The 17469-nt window shown below is 42.1% G+C and overlaps 1 protein-coding gene across 2 annotated transcripts in view; it reads left to right on the top strand.

Moving 5' to 3' along the window:
• Positions 1 to 794: 794 nt before the first annotated feature.
• The window catches only part of DAB2 (DAB adaptor protein 2), a gene marked incomplete at its 3' end in the record, with an annotated part of 178838 nt that continues 162163 nt past the window's right edge, over positions 795 to 17469 (top strand). For both annotated transcript variants that reach the window (XR_014225589.1, XM_082265756.1), the window contains exons 1-2: positions 795 to 984; positions 14023 to 14162. Coding sequence is in view for 1 of the 2 variants with exons in the window: in XM_082265756.1 (XP_082121882.1) it covers positions 897 to 984; positions 14023 to 14162 (228 nt within the window). The remainder of the gene's footprint in view (positions 985 to 14022; positions 14163 to 17469) is intronic.

The following is a 17469-nucleotide window of genomic DNA, read 5'->3' as shown; positions in this document are numbered from 1 at the left end:
GTAGAAAATATATTAGTGTGAGGAATAGAGCCCCATTAATGGTGTCAGTGGAAGGAATGGTGCGCCATCATTGGTTTTAGTTGAAGGAATAGGGCCCCATCATTGGTGTCAGTTGGAGGAATAGTGCCCAATGGTCAGATAAAGGCAGGCAAAGGGCCACATCCGCCCCCCGAGCTGCACTTTGGAGGCCACTGTTGTAGAGGAACAAATAGCCACATGACATCACAGTTTGCCTAACTTTCCAAGAAACCACAGTGACAAGTCCCCACTCATGGATTGCCCACTCTAATACATGTCACCTGTCAGGGCTTAGTCATGGAGGAACTTGATGACTAGGCCCTTTTAGGTCTGAAACGTGTTAAAGTGAATAGTCCTGAGGCCAGGACTTGTTGTTACTTCATGGAATAAAGTTAAGAAAATTGTGATGTCATAGGTGTGCGGTTGTTTGTCCCTCTACCAAGAGTGTCAGTTTAAACTGGAAAACAATAGGGTTGGCTTCATCATCTTGATTATTTTCATGATGGAAAGCTAGTTGAAATTTTTTGAAAGCGCCACAAAATGTCCATATGTGTGGCCAACAAGGCTGTATTTTTGAGGAGGTAGAATTTTTTATCAACCATCTCCACATTTTCTTTGGCCTTCAGCACCTTAGGGACCTGACAAAATGAAAAAATAAGCTTTGATTTTATTGATTAGCTGCACTTTGAATAAAGATGAAAGGGCATTAGCATTTTATTTTGATTGTGTTTTTCAGGTACTGATTTTAATGATTTAATATGATTTTTGTCTTTTAGGTATAAAAATGGCCATCTACTGAACTTTGAACCCTGGAAGTTCTATAGTTGTTTTTATTGTGTTTTTTAATGATACTGGCATTGTGAATCTGGCCTTCAAACATGTCTACTGATGTGGAGTCTACTACCAGCACTTCAACTGACGTGGCACCAGCCAGCAAACTTGCAACAAAGAAGGAAAAGAAAAAAGGTATCTTTCCACATGTGTGTACTAAGTTGCTTATAAAACAAATACCGTAGGTATAAAACATAATTTGACCCAGTTTTAGGTAGATATTGGTAGCTTGAGTCACCCACTGTTTTTTTATATATCCCAGGAGTAAAGGTGGCAAAATTTCTGGGGTTCTCAGCTTGGGTTCTGAGCTCCCCCCATCTATGAAGGACAGTATTAGCAGTCTCCTTTCTCTGTTGGATTGTTCATTCGTTTCACTCTATGAGGATTGTAAACATATAAATCTATTATAGTTTTGAAAAAATGTGAGGGGATTTTTCAGGTGCAAAAAACATATACACAAACCCAGCGGTGTATTTAGGTTTTGTGCTGCCCTAGGCCTAACTAAACTTGGGCACCCCTAATTTAAATACGACCCACCCCTTCATGTAAAGGCCACACCCTTTCCTGTTTATGACCTGCCCTGTCATCTGTAAACCACAGACCACAACCACAGTCTATCAGTGCCCATTAGTGAAGCCTTATCAGTGCTCATCAGTGCATCCTCATTACTGCCCATCAGTGCAGCATATCAGTGCGGCCTCATCAGTGGCCATCAGTACAGCCCCATCACTGGCAACCAGTGCAGCCTCTCAGTGCCCATTAGTGCAGCCTATCAGTGCATCATATCAGTGTCCATCAGTGCTGCCTTATCAGTGCAGCCCTGTCAGTGCAGCTTATCAGTCCTGACTCATCAGTGGCCATCAATGCAGTCTATTAGTGCCCATCAGTGCAACATATCAGTGCCCATCAGGGCAGCATATCAGTGCTGCCCCCCTGAAAAGTGCTGCCCTATGCCTGGGCCTTGTTGGCCTATGCCAAGATACAGCACTGCACAGACCAGAGTTATCTTATATAAAAAACATATAGATTTTATTTTTATAAAAAAAATTAAAGAACATTTTAAAAATGAATAACATAATTTCCTTATATGTATAGGGGAGGAAGTGCTGATAGACGGTTAAAGCTGCTACCGGTATTCAGTGCTTGTTGAATATGTAAATAAATGGTGATAAATGTGGTGCGCTAAAACAAAAATGAAAATGACCCAAATCAATGGGAATACCAAAATCAATCAAATGTGACATAAATATTGGTTCATCCTCAAAAACCAGTGACACTGGTGATATTCATAGTGATAAATCAACATAAACATAAAGTTCATAAGTGTCCATAAATTGGTGATGACTTAAACTTGTGAAAAATGAAAACGACGTGCTTCCAAATCCAGCGTGTAAGCCCACCACCTAGGTGAAATTCCTCCTTACCAGATGGAAAAAATAAGGTGCCAAGATATATAACAAATTAAGGTGAGACAAACAAAAAACAATCCCACTGTGCTCCAAGACGCTTCGTGAAAACACCCAGATGAGTCTCTTACCAGATAGCAAACAATATGCGCTTGTAAATCACTCCCAGAGAACACTATCTTCTCCTCCTCATCCGCAATCAAGCAGATTTTCCCCAATGTGTCAAGCTGACGATCACTCTCCAACGTATAACACAAGGATAGAAGCAGCTGATAGTGTATTACCTCTTAGACTTTTATTGAACAAACGGTATTGCACTTACATGAGTTGTCTTGTATACAGCATAGGTTACAATAGATGCAGGGAATTTCTAAAGGTACTCGCATCTGGCTGCAGTGGTGGGCTTACACGCTGGATTTGGAAGCACGTTGTTTTCATTTTTCACAAGTTTAAGTCATTACCAATTTATAGACACTTATGAACTTTATGTTTATGTTGATTTATCACTATGAATATCACCAGTGTCACTGGTTTTTGAGGGTGAACCTATATTTATGTCACATTTGATTGATTTTGGTATTCCCATTGATTTGGGTCATTTTCATTTTTTGTTTTAGCGCACCACATTTATCACCAATAACATAATTTCCTTGCAATCCTGATGTAATTACAGTGGTTTCCGCTCACCATGTTTCACCAGATGTATGGCTTCTTCAGGAGTCTCATGAAGCACTGTACAAAGTATTTCTCTAATTGAATAAAAAACATTACATTGTAATTGCAATACAATACATAGACATTAATTAGGAAACAAACCTATAATATTTACGGAAATATTTACAAAATGTTTGTGTAAATATTATATGTCTATGTTATATGATTCTTTAAAGGGATGTGGCACATCTGTTCTCAAAACTCCAGCTAAATATCTTATACTACATATAAATCTATTAATTCACTTCCTTGTTATCTCTTGCCTTGATTATTGCAACTCCTATTTCGTTGGACTAGCCATACACAGGCTATTCCTCCTAAGTCTTTCACAAATGCTGCTGCTAGGACCAACCATCTTGCAAGCTGTTCGGTGTTTGTCATCCCTCTCTGCCAGTCCCTCCACTGGCTTCCATTAGACCAATATACAAAAATGGAAATGCTAACAGCAACATACAAAGCAATCCACAACTCTGCCCCGTGGTACATCACCAACCTAATCTCAAATTATCACCCATGACCTTCTGCTCTCTAGCTCCATTGTCACCTCCTACTATGCTTGGCTCCAGAACTTCTACAGAGCTTCTCTCATGCCCTGGAATCCAACCTGTCTCACTGTCTCCTACTCTGTCTGTCTTAAAGAGGTTGTAGGACTCCGTTCACACTGGGGCGACCTGTGAGGCGACCTGGTCGCCTCACAGGTCGCCGTAGGTCGCCTGCCATAGAGTAGCTGTGGACCCGTTCTAATAGGAGCGACACAAGTCGCTCCGACTTAGAAAAAGGGTCCAGAGCTTCTTTGGGGCGACCTGGAGTGACCTGCATTGACTTCAATGATAGTAGCGTCAGCCCAGTGTGAACGGGGTCTAAATCTCCCAAAAAAATAAATAAATAAAAACCTTAGGAGCCGGTTCACACTACCGCGACCAGAAAGTCGCCCCATGAAGGAGCAACTTTTTAGCGTGACTTTGAAGAGACTTGTAAGAGACTTGTGAGAGACTTGTGAGAGACTTGTGAGAGACTTGTGAGAGACTTAAATGATAGGTGACTATGTCTGTGGGGAATGCCTGGCTAATCTTTTTCTTCTTCCTGGAAAGTCTGATCACAGTCGCTTGAAAATAGATAAGGATCCGACTTAGAGGTGACTCCCATTGAAGTCTATGTGCACAAGTCGGATAGAGGTCGCCTTGAAGTAGTACAGGAGCCTTTTCTGAAGTCGGAGCGACTTCAGTAGTGCTAATTAAGACGGCTGTAATGACAAGAGACTTGGGGCAACTTGAGGGCACACAAGTCACGTCCCAAGTCGGAGTAGTGTGAACCGGCTCTTAAGGCAAAGGCATAATGAGCTAGTATGCATAGCATGAAATACTTACCTTAAAACAAAGCCCCAGCAGTGCCGCCCACACAACACTCACACGGCTGCCATGTTAATCCGTCTTCCTTCGGGTTCGCGTGGCCAGAGCCGCGATGATGTCACTCCCGCGCATGCGCACGGGAGCTGTCGTTCACGGCACAGGGCTCTGAAAGAATGGTACGGGTGGCCGTTCCTTCAGAGCGCATGCGCCAGTGATGTCACTGGCTGCATGCAAAATAAATATCTCCTAAACGGTGAATGTTTAGGAGATGTTTTCGGTACCGATAGGTAAGCCTTATCATAGGCTTACCTATAGGTACAAGTTACAGAGGAAGTTGTACTTCCTCTTTAAACAATCACTGAAAATGTATCCTGCTTTCACCTACAATTCTTCTATCCTCTCAAACACCCTATGTCTGACCCTAAGTCTGGCTATCTCCTACTCTGTCTGCCTTTATGTGATCCCTGTAAAGTCATCCCTTCAGGTAAGCCAATCCTATCTCTACCTAACAGCTGAATTTTCAACATCAACTGATCCTCCACAGTTATTATCTTTTGTATAACTTGCCCCTCCCTTTTAGATTGTAAGCTCACATGAGCAGGATAATCTCCTCACTTTGTAGAGATTTTCTCAAACTTCCTGTTGGGTATCAAGGCAGGAAAGTGAAGAAAAACCTTGGGAAAGAGAAAGCAAAAATAAACTGACAGGTGCTATACCCTTACTTACCCTACCCAAAACTAAAACAAAAGGTTTAGCTATACATACATCCTAAAGGATTCATGTAAATTGGTGACTTTAAGAGTGCCCATGCACCATATAGCTCAAACAAGGATTAAATAAAATCTCTTAAAGTGTAAACACTGCTTAGGATAACTGTGCATAAGTGGTGAAGACTGTACAAGCTCTACCTCTTATCTGAAGCTTTTGACTTGGCAACTGTCAAGGGCACGCCTATACATCAAGAGTGCTGCTGGTAAGCTTCAATGCACCCTACCGCTAGCCAAAAATTGCATTAACACCTTTTGAACTTTTATTGAATCCTGAAGCATATGCATACCCACATCTGCAACAGCATCTTGTTGAGTGATAGCGAAACCCAAGCAGGAGTTGACCAAGGAACAGCTCCTTATGCATTGTGTGAGCCAAAGTTTTTTTGAAACCTATTTATCGAGTCCATTCCCTGCCTGAAGCCACGCACAGCAATATATATAACAAACAAGGTGCTGTGGCTGTTATATGGTTAATCCAAACCATGTACTTTCAGAGCCACAAACATCTGGCTTGCATGTTAAGTGCTGAATAAACTACCCACTGAAACCACAGAAATCTGATAGTACAGGCTTCCTGGGCAGATTTACAGTCTCTCCGCTGCTTGTCAAGGATATCATTACCTTATTGTGTTACACTAGAATGTACACTTTCCATGGAACATATAGCTGCTTATTGTTCACAATTAAACTTGTGAAAAAATGCATATATAGATATAAATATTATATATATATGATATATATATATATATATATATGATATATATATATATATATATATATAAAATCTACAGTGTCTCACAAGTACACCCCTCACATTTTTGTAAATATTTTATTATAACTTTTCATGTGACAACACTGAAGAAATTACACTTTGCTACAATGTAAAGTAGTGAGTGTACAGCTTGTATAACAGTGTAAATTTGATGTCCCCTCAAAATAACTCAACACACAGCCATTATTGTCTAAACTGCTGGCAACAAAAGTGACTACATCCCTAAGTCAAAATGTTCAAATTTGGCCCAATTAGCCATTTTCCATGCCATGTGACTGGTTAATGTTACAAGGTCTCAGGTGTGAATGGGGAGCAGGTGTGTTAAATTTGGTGTTATAGCTCTCACTCTCTCATACTGGTCACTGCAAGTTCTACATGGCACCTCATGGCAAAGAACTCTGAGGATCTGAAAAAAAAATTGTTGCTCAACATAAAGATGGCCTAGGCTATAAAAATATTGCCAAGACCCTGAAACTGAGCTGCAGCAAGGTGGCCAAGACCATACAGCAGTTTAACAGGACAGGTTCCACTCAAACAGGCCTCGCCATGGTTGACCAATGAGGTTGAGTGCACATGCTAGGCGTCATATCCAGATGTTGTCTTTGGGAAATAGATGTATAAATGCTGCCAGCATTGCTGCAGAGATTGAAGGGGTGGGGGGATCAGCCTGTCAGTGCTCAGACCATACGCCGCACACTGCATCAAATTGGTCTGCATGGCTATGCCAGAAGAAGGCCTCTTCTAAAGATGATGCACAAAAAAAACCTGCAAACAGTTTGCTAAAGACAAACAGACCGAGGACATGGATTACTGGAACCATGTCCTGTGGTCTGATGAGACCAAGATAAACTTATTTGGTTCAGATAGTGTCAAGCATGTGTGGCAGCAACCAGGTGAGGAGTACAAAGACAAGTGTGTCTTGCCTACAGTCAAGCATGGTGGTGGAAGTGTCATTTTCTGGGGCTGCATGAGTGCTGACGGCTCTGGGGAGCAACAGTTCATCGAGGGACCATGAATGCCAACATGTACTGTGACATACTGAAGCAGAGCATGATCCCCTCCCTTCAGAGACTGGGCCGCAGGGCAGTATTCCAACATGATAACGACCCCAAACACACCTCCAAGACAGCCACTGCCTTGCCAAAGAAGCTGAGGGTAAAGGTGATGGACTGGCCAAGCATGTCTCCAGACCTAAACCCTATTGAGCATCTGTAGGGCATCCTCAAACGAAAGGTGGAGGAGCGCAAGGTCTCTAACATCCACCAGCTCCGTGATGTCGTCATGGAGGAGTTGAAGAGGACTCCAGTGGCAACCTGTGAAGCTCTGGTCAATACTATGCCCAAGAGGGTTAAGGCACTGCTGGAAAATAATGGTGGCCACACAAAATATTGTCAATTTGGCCTGGATTTGCACATTATTATTTAGGGGTGTACATTTCTTCAATGTTGTCACATGAAAAGCTATAATAAAATAAATACAAAAATGTGACGGTTGTACTCACTTCTGTGAGATACTGTATTTCTCTTTCTATCTTTATATATATATATATATATATATATATATATATATATATATATATATATATATATATAGGCTTATACAGTGTCAAGCAGGGTAAACATAAATGGTGCATGCAAAGTGCAGTAACCTATAAAATTCAATAAAAAGTCAATTCATGGCAGTCCAATGAGTTAAAAGCCAATTTCATCTAAAAGGAATATCTTTGTTTTGGGTGGGCACCTACTGTCATTGTATATCTCACAGCAACCCCAATGGTAACATAGCATTGGAGCTTATATCATAATCTCAGCCCCCTCACATGGGGACATAACTGGGTCTGCTAGTCTACCAAATTAATTATAAAACATATTCACACAGCTACCCCCCAAGTACTAATTATTATATTTTTTTTTTGTTGTTTTTTTTTTTTTTTAAATACAGCCACGCTTACATGTACATTTATATACAGGCAATGCTTTGTGGTTGATTTACTAAAGGCAAGTAGGCTGTGCTCTTCTCAAGTGCAGATACACTTCATAAAGAATACTCAAGGTGCAAGGGAAATTTAAAAACAGCATTTTTTGCAGTTTTGCAGAGTACAACTGCAATTGTACAATGTATAGTCTAATTGCCCTTAGTAAACCAATCTTTGTATCAACTAGATCCCCAGCTGGTTATGTGCCAGGAGTAACTAAATCAAAAAGCATATAAACTTTTTAGAAAGCCATCACAAACTGTATTTTATACCCCTTCTAAATTCATAATTGAAGAAAAACATAGAGGCTTTGTTCACCTATTATATTTAGCATTAAATGCTATATTAAATACATAGTATATAGTAAACCACAAATGTCAGCATATGCAGTTTTTGGTTTATAAAGAATCCTTGTAGGGATAATTTAAATCCTTATACAGGCCTGTAAACCGCTCAATTCATTCCAGCCTGGCTCATTGGCTTTTAGAACTGTAGTAAATGAGGGATATTATGGGATGAAACCACAGCTAATGAACACAAGTAAATATAATGTCTTGGGTGGACAGACCTCCTGCCACACATTTTATAGATCTTTCTTTGGTAATAAGATTAAATCCTACACAACAGTTCATGTACAATGGCGACGCCCTAGATCATTGGTTGGCAAAATGAAGCCTCCCGACATGTGCCAGACTTAGGCTGACTGTGCTGACTTAAGCATCTCTCTCGGTAGGAAACCCCAGCATGTTCATGAAAGGCCAGATTTACTTAAAGCAACTTAAACTGTAAATAAACTTCCACAAAAAATATTTAAATTGGCCCCTGGGAGCTTTTACCCATAATGTGCTCATATGTACTGGCCCTAAGTCTGAGAACTGAGTGATCACATGACCATTGATCGTTACATTCTCAGTATTCGCAGAACAGAGAGCGGTGACTGACAGTCACCGCTCTCTGCTCTGCGCCTCCAGTGCCCACTGGAGCGTCGGGCAGTGGAGGGGGTGGGCACAGCTAGCTCTGGCTCTCAAGTGTCAATCAGTCAGCCAGGTGGATCCCGACAAAATGGTCGGGACCTTCCAGGGCCTGGAGCAGCTCTGTGATGTCAGCTGGCAGTGGACCTTAGCCTGCTGTCGGCTGATTCTGGGTCACATGAGAGTATAAATATGTGCACTCCTGTGACCCACAAGAGAAGTATGGTTGTACGTCCCTTATAATACCACTTTAACGCACTTCCTGTCCTAAGGTGACAATGCTCACTTACTTTACTGCATCTATGGAGGAGTAATGTTGTCACCCTATGGCAGAGGTCTCAAACTTTCAAAACCAAGAGCCAATTTACTGTCCTTTAGACTTTAGGGGGGCTGGACTGTGGTCAGAAGAAGTAAAAAATGTTCTGGTGTCAGTGGGAGGAATAGTGCCCCATCATTGGTGTCAGTGGGAGGAATAGTATCCCATCATTGGTGTCAGTGGGAGGAATAGTGCCCCATCATTGGTGTCAGTGGGAGGAATAGTATCCCATCATTGGTGTCAGTGGGAGGAATAGTGCCACATCATTGGTGTCAGTGGAAGGAACTGTGTCCCATTGATGGTGTCGTTGTGAGGAATAATGTTGGTGTAAGTGGATCAATAGATGGAATAGCGACCCTGGGCCAGATAAAGGCAAGCAAAGGGCCCATTCTGACCCCCCCGGGCCACATATTGGATACCAGTGCTTGAAGGCATAACTACAAAACCTATTCTCTCCTCCATAACTTGGAGAGAGGTGTTCTGTAGTCCACAGAAACATTTGGGAACATTGCTAACTGATAACTGTCAGCAGAGGCAGAGAGTACAGAAAGTTATGATCCTACAAGGTTACTTGCAGGATCCACAGGTGCTTTTTTTTATTTTTTGCACTTTTCAAACAGACAAAATGCTTTCTGTAGTATACTTAACAGACCAGAGGTTTCCAGTTTTGGATAGTGTGGGGAAGGGTTTAGAATACCTGTGTTTGTGTGTGTCTGGCTGGCCGTGCTAGTTTGCATGCTGTGCAGTGCTCAGAAGCATAGCAGAGCGGAGCGGTGGCATTGACATGAGATTGGCTGATATCTTCCGTTTTTCCATCAGCATTGCTCTTTGCATTGCCTAACAAAATAACCCTGATCATTTTATATGCCGTCAGCAGTTTTTGAAGTACATCTGTCATGAGAGTAATATATGGGCTGCCATTACTGTGTGCCTACTGAAAATGCTAAGGTCTTTGCTGCCTCTGGGCTCGGTATTCCTGAATCACAGATGTGGAACAAAAAGGGCAGTAAAGGAAAGTCAGATCCTTACTGGTTCTGTGTCAGCGTCATAAAGTGCGGAAATCCAATGTATCCACGTTACAGCCAGGCAACTAGTATTTTCTTAAGGAAATATCAGCAATGGGAGCCCTCATATTTGGTTTCCTTTAATGAGCGAAAAGGCTTTCTATTTTACTATTTTTTTCTTTTTTCATTAGATCTAATGCATAGTTATTTAGTGCTTATAGGGCACTTCAAGGTCACCTAAATTTGGTCAACTTTTAATGGCATCCAAAAACATTGCTGAATGCTGATCAGAAAGATCTGGAAATCTTGTATACAGTGGCTCACATTTCTACTTGTCTCCCGAGTGTCCTATAACCTGCACTGTGCATGATCTGCTGTGGTGGTCAGATTGTGTGCTCTCCAGCAAACACTACTATACATAGAGGGTACATAGTGGGTATTTCTGGCAGTTATGAGTTTATTGGAAAATCACAGATTTTACAAATAATTAGCATAAGTATATAATGGGTTTAACCACTTCAGCTCCGGTAGGTTTTACACCGTTAATAACCAGGGCATTTTTTGCGATTCGGCACTGCGTTAATTTAACGAAAAATTGCGCGGTCGTGCGACGCTGTACCCAAATACAATTGATGTCCTTTTTTCCCACAAAAAGAGCTTGCTTTTGGTGGTATTTGATCACCTCTGCGGTTTTTAGATTTTGCGCTATAAATAAAAAAAGAGCGACAATTTTGAAAAAAAACGCCATATTTTTTACTTTCTGCTATAAAACATTCCTTTTTTTATCAGTTTAGGCCAATTTGTATTCTGCTACATATTTTTGGTAAAAAAAAAAAAAATCCCAAAAAGAGTATTTTTATTGGTTTTCGCAAAAGTTATAGTGTTTACAAACTAAGGGATAGATTTTTGGACTTTTTCTTTATTTTTTATGTTTTTATTACTAATGGCGGCGATCAGCGTTTTTTAGTGGGACTGCGACATTGCGGCGGACAGATCGGACCCCTAACTGACTTTTTTTACTCTATTTGGGGACCAGTGACATTACTACAGCACTACTATAGCACTGTTATTGTATAAATGACACTGGCAGGGAAGGAGTTAACACTGGGGGTGATCAAAGGGGTTAATATATGCCTAAGTATGCTTACTCAATGTGGGGGGGCTCTGTGACAGGCACAAAGAGATCAGGGTTTCAGCTTAGCTGAAACTTCTGATCTCTCCCTGCCTATCTGACAGAAGGCTCGTCTGCTTTGTTTACATAAGCAGGCGGGTCTTCTGTCAGTTTCTCTGACGACCACGGGAGGCTAGCGGCAATCGCCACCGCTCCTCCCACGGCCCCCCTCCCGCGGCCCACCTCCCGCTGTGTCTAAACAGTACTAGTACTACATGATTTTGCGCAGCCGAGCCGCCCTGCCACAGTAATACTACGGTGGGCGGTCGGCAAGAGGTTAATATACAGCGCCTTGAAAAAGTATTCAAATCCCTTGAAATTTTCCACATTTTGTCATGTTAAAATTAAAAACGTAAATGTATTTTATTGGGATTTTATGTGATAGACCAACACAAAGTGGCACATAATTGTGAAGTGGAAGGAAAATGATAAATGGCTTTCAATTTTTTTTTACAAATATCTGAAAAGTGGAGCGTTCATTTGAATTCAGCCCCTCTGAGTCAATACTTTGTAGAACTCCCTTTCGCTGCAATTACAGCTGCAAGTCTTTTTGAGGATGTCTCTAGCTAATCTCTAATCTCTGTCAGATTGAATGGAGAGCATCTGTGAACAGCAGTTTCCAAGTCTTGCCACTGATTCTCAAGTGGATTTAGGTCTGAACTTTGACTGAGCCATTCTAACACATAAATATTCTTTGATATAAACCATTCCTTTGTAGCTCTGGCTGTATGTTTAGGGACGTTGTCCTGCTGGAAGGTGAACCTCCACCCTACTCTCAAGTCTTTTGCAGACTCTAACAGGTTTTCTCCTAAAATTGCCCTGTATTTGGCTCCATCCATCTTTCCATCAACTCTGACTAGCTTCCCTGTCTCTGCTGTAGAAAAGCACCCCCACAACATGATGCTGCCACCACCATGTTTCACAGTGGGGATGATGTGATCATGCTGATGTGCAGTGTTAGTTTTTTACCACACATGGTGTTTTGCTTTTAGACCAGAAAGTTAAATGTTGGTCTCATCTGACCAGAGCACCTTCTTCCACATGTTTGCCGTGTCCCCCACATGGCTTCTCGCAAAACTGCAAATGGGACTTCTTATGGCTTTTTTTCACCAATGGCTCTCTTCTTGCCACTCTTCCATTAAGGCCAGATTTGTGGAGTGCATAACTAAGAGTTGTCCCGTGGACAGATTCTCCTACCTGAGCTGTTGATCTCTGCATCTCCTCCAGAGTTACCATGGACCTCTTGGCTGCTTCTCTGATAAATGCTCTCCTTGCCCAGCCTGTCAGTTTATAGGTGGACGGCCATGTCTTGGTAGGTTTGCAGTTGTGCCATACTCTTTCCATTTTCGGATGATGGATTGAACAGTTCTCTGTAAGATGTTCATAGCTTGGGATATTTTTTTATAACCTAACCTGGCTTTCTCCACAACTATATCCCTGACCTGTCAGGTGTGTTCCTTGGTCTTCATGATGCGGTTTGTTAATTAAGGTTCTCTAACAAACCTACAGATTTGTTTTGAGATTTGCTTTGAGATTAAATTACACACAGGTGGACTCTATTTACTAATTAGGTGACTTCTGAAGGTAATCGGTTCCACTGGATTTTAGTTAGGGGTATCAGAGTAAAGGGGGCTGAATACAAATGCATGCCACACTTTTCAGATATTTATGTGTAAAAGATTTTGAAAACCATTTATCATTTTCCTTCCACTTCACAATTATGTGCCACTTTGTGTTGGTCTATGACATAAAATCCCAATGAAATACATTTATATTTTTGGTTGTAGCATGACACATTGTGGAAAATTACAAGGAGTATGAATACTTTTGCAAGGCACTGTAATCGTCCCATAATCTCTTTTACAGCAGACTGGAAAAGGAAGGGGTCTTTCAGACAGGGCGCTATTGCTTTGCACAGACAGAGCGAAGAACACAGGGATCACCTCATCATTGTGCTGCTACTCCTTTATTGACCAGTCACAGGCTGTGTGGCTTTTCTGCAGTTGAGGTAACTGGCCTGACTGTGCTTTTGTGTGGCTGAACAAAACTACAAACCCTTTGGCAGCTGAACCCTTTCACATATGTATTTTCAACAGCACATTTAACTATTTTCTTGGTGTTGAACTCTTAGGCTTCATGTACACGGGACGTTGTTAAAAGTCCCTTTGAATGCTGGAATTTTTAGGACGTTTAAAACGTCCATTAGGTTGCGTTTGCACTCGCGTTTAGCGGGCGTTTTGCAGGCGTTTGCGTTTAGAACCGTTTGTAGAGGTAAAAAAAAATCATTCCCCTTTAAAATGGAAAAACGCGAGCGCTAAACGCGGGTCATCGTGTTCGACCGCGTTCAGTCGCGTTCGGTTGCGTTTTTGCATTTGAAACGCCGGGAAACACACGTTCGAATGCAAATAATTGCTTTCCAAAAATGTCCCTGAACTCAACTGCCTACAAATGACTGTAAACGACCCTGTGTACATGGACAGATAAGATAACATGCAGGTGGGTTCAGGGGCTTCTGAAAAAAAAACGCCCAACTGCTCCTAAACAGCCATTTACAACGTCCCGTGTACATGGAGCCTAATATGAGAAATAAAGACTGCTCAAAGATATTTTAAAGGTCGGTATGGTCTTTGGCGGTCAAAGCAAAACAATAGCAGCTAGTAGTTTAAAAGACACAGTTTATAGTTAGGATCGGAAGTATTATCTAAATTTTTTTGGCTGTTTGCAGTTCCAGAAAAAACAGATGAATTCCTCTTGGCCAGATTCAAAGGAGATGGAGTACGATATAAAGCCAAATTAATTGGAATTGATGATGTTCCAGAAGCTCGCGGAGATAAAATGAGTCAGGATTCCATGATGAAGCTAAAGGTACGTTTCTTATTCTTGGGTGTCTGTGCTGACTTTTTTGGGGGTCTTATATTGGGGGACTCTTAAATGCGGCTTTTTTGTCCGGGAAGCATTAGAGCAAATTGGGCATCATTCACTTGTAGAACTGCTAGACTTGCTGGACAAAATTAGAAATATATTTTGATTTTCTGTATGTGTTTGAAATATGTATTAAGCTAGTTGCCTGCAGTTTTGTTTTAACTACTGGCAGCTAGCTAACCATATCATAGGACCCATAACAGAAAGACAAGTCCGACAGTGAGTGTTTTGTGACACCTAAATAATCAGGTAAAATAACCGTCAACCAGACTCACCAACCCAGGGTATCACCATTGCAACAAGAAAAAGAGTATTCCACCTTGAGTTATACAAGACAGTTAAGGTGGTTATGGTCTTGTAGTTTTTATTGCAAAAGGGTTGCAAACATATGGCTGATAGGATTTCCTGTCAGCCTTGTGTATGTAATATTTCACAATAAAGTTCATATGAAGAATGGGAGTTCCCCAAAAACTTCTTGGTTCTCACAAGTTCACACAGGGTCTAACAAGTGACATTAAGGCAATACTTACTAGTTCTCATTTTCTTGATGTCCTTTACATACATTTTTTTGTACTACGCTCAAAGAAGACCAGAGGCAATGTTGCTCCATGAAGAGAACTGAGCTTTAGGTTCCATTTAGGGCTAATAAATGTTGTTCCAACAAAACACAGCTTATCAACCAACTTGGGTCTCATTTTCACAACAAATTTTATAAGAAGAAAGTGAATTCCTCAAAACTGCTTGGTTCACACAAGTTCCCACAAGTGATATTAAGGTGTCACTTACTAATTCTCATTTTTTTTTATGTCCTTACGTATACTTTTTGTAGCCCCATGAAGGGAACTCAGTTTTAAATTATGTTAAATACTTGCTTAATATTCTTCAAAAAAAAGCCCAGCTTACCAATAAACTTGGGTCTCGTTTGTTACTGTGTCTGTAATTAGAAATGTTTTGTTTTTTGTCAAAGGTCTTACCTTGCCCTCCTGTTGGCAGCCATATTGAACATGTGCAGACTGCTGCCTCTTATAAACTCTCATTGCATCATCACTTGCTTGCTGCCTGGGTGTCGCACAGTGATGATGCTGCACACCTGACTATATCTGTCACCTGATGGGTTGCAGTCCTTGCCCTTGTGTTTGTGCTCCAAGGTGCATCTCTGCTAGCAGTCTTCTGTTCTCCATGTTCCTCTAAGGACCTGGCTTGGCTGACGACTCTCCTGGCTCTTGACCCAGCGTTGGCAGATGACTCGGCATCGACAGACTATCCGCTTCTGGACTCGACTCTGGCTTGGATGACTACCCGCTTCTGGACTCGACTCCGACTTGGATGACTACCCGCTTATGGACTCAACCCCAGCCTGGATGACTACTCGCTTCTGGACTTGACCCTGGCTTGTTCCTGCTCCCACTTCCTCACTCTTGCTGTACGTTTATTGTTGTTTGCCCCAATAAACTTCTTTTTTTATCCTGCAACCCCATGTGGGCTGGTTTTCTGGCACCCTGACATTACACAAGTGCCATGAATCTTGACGATGCAGGTGCTCCTATGCTCCCCATGCTGGTTACCAGGCTCGATCAACAGATCACCTTTTGGGTCAGTTGGCTCAGGCGTTGCAGATGTTGCTTGCATGCACAGCGCATCTCGCTCCTGGTTCTGCTAACTTTGCTCTCAGTTAGGTGTTCCACTCTCCTTCTCCTCTGCCTACCATCTACAGTCCAATGGTGCTGCTGAGTGTTTCAACCAAGCTCTGGAGCAATTTCTCTGACCATCAGGACAATTGGGTTGATCTACTTCCCTGGGCAGAGTTTGCCAGGAACTCTCCCATCAACTCGTCTTCCGGAATGTCTTCAATCATGGCCAATTATGGGTTCCAACCCGCTGTGTTGCCAAGTCGTTCTTGCCACAGGACATCCCAGCTGTGGAGGATCATCTTTGTTCCCTCTGTTCCTCCTGGGTGCAGATTCAAGAGTCTTTACGGGTCTATGCAGAAACTTCAGGCAGATCAGAGACGTTTATCTGCTCTTTCGTACCAGGTCAGAGAGAGGGTGTGGTTGTCGACCCGTAATCTCAACCTCAGGGTACCCACTCCAAAACTGGCACCCTGTTTTGTTGGGCCTCTTCGCATCCTCCGTAAGGTGAACCCAGTGGCTTATGCACTTGGTCTTCCCCCTGGCATGTGTATCTCCAATGTCTTTCACGTGTCATTTTTAAAGCCACTGGTTTGCTATCACTATACTTCTTCACTTCTTCGCCCTTGTCCCATTCCTGTGGGCAATCATGAGGAATATGAGGTTAGCAGCATCTTGGATTCTCGTCTGTTCCGAGGTCAGGTTCAATACCTGGTGCACTGGAAGGGTTATGATCCTGAGGATCGCTCCTGGGTTCCCTCCGCTGATCTTCATGCTCCCGGCCTTCTCTGCGCTTTCCATGCTCGGTTTCCTCAGAAACCATTTTTTTGCTCCGCGGGGGAGGGGCCATCGAGGGGAGGGTACCGTCTAGGTCTTACCTTGCCTTTCTGCTCCAAGGTGCATCTCTGCTAGCAGTCTTTTGTTTTCCGTGTTCCTCCGTGTATGACCTGGCTTGGCTGACGACTCTCTTGGCTCCCGACCCAGCATCGGCAGATGACCCGACATCGGCAGACTACCAGTTTCTGGACTCTACTCCGGCTTGGATGACTACCCACTTCTGGACTCGACCTGGGCTTGGATGACTACCTGCTTCTGGACTTGACCCTGGCTTGTTCCTGCTCCCACTTCCTTACTCTTGCTGTGCGTTTATTGTTGTTTGCTCCAATAAGCTGCTATATTTTACCTGCATCCCTGTGTGGTCTGGTTTCCTGGCACTCTGACAGTTTTGTCCTATAACCAGTAGATCAGCCTTTCATAATCTTCTTAACCCTTAAAATATTTTTCAGGTCACAAGGAACCTCTGCTAAAACTATTTATATCTGCAGTTCATGGTAAATTAGTATAATGACTAACATGTGGAACATTTTATATATAGAAAACAAATAGGCATAGCTAGTGTATTTGGCACCCTGGGAAGATCGTTTTTTACAACTTCCTGCTCTGTACCACAAATTTTTAGTTATAAGCCAAAGTCATGCTTAATTGGGTTAATTGGCTCCTGTCTAAATGAGTGAGTGTATGTATAAATGTGAGTTAAAGACCTTAGATTAAAGTGGTATTAAAGGTTCGGATTAAAAAAAAAAACATGTCATACTTACCTGCTCTTTTCACTGGTTTTGCTC

The sequence above is a fragment of the Pelophylax lessonae genome (genome assembly GCF_965119305.1).
Source record: "Pelophylax lessonae genome assembly, chromosome: 1".
NCBI lineage: Eukaryota > Metazoa > Chordata > Amphibia > Anura > Ranidae > Pelophylax > Pelophylax lessonae.
The sequence above is the reverse complement of the archived record's forward strand: the minus strand, read 5'-3'. Positions and strand labels throughout refer to the sequence as shown.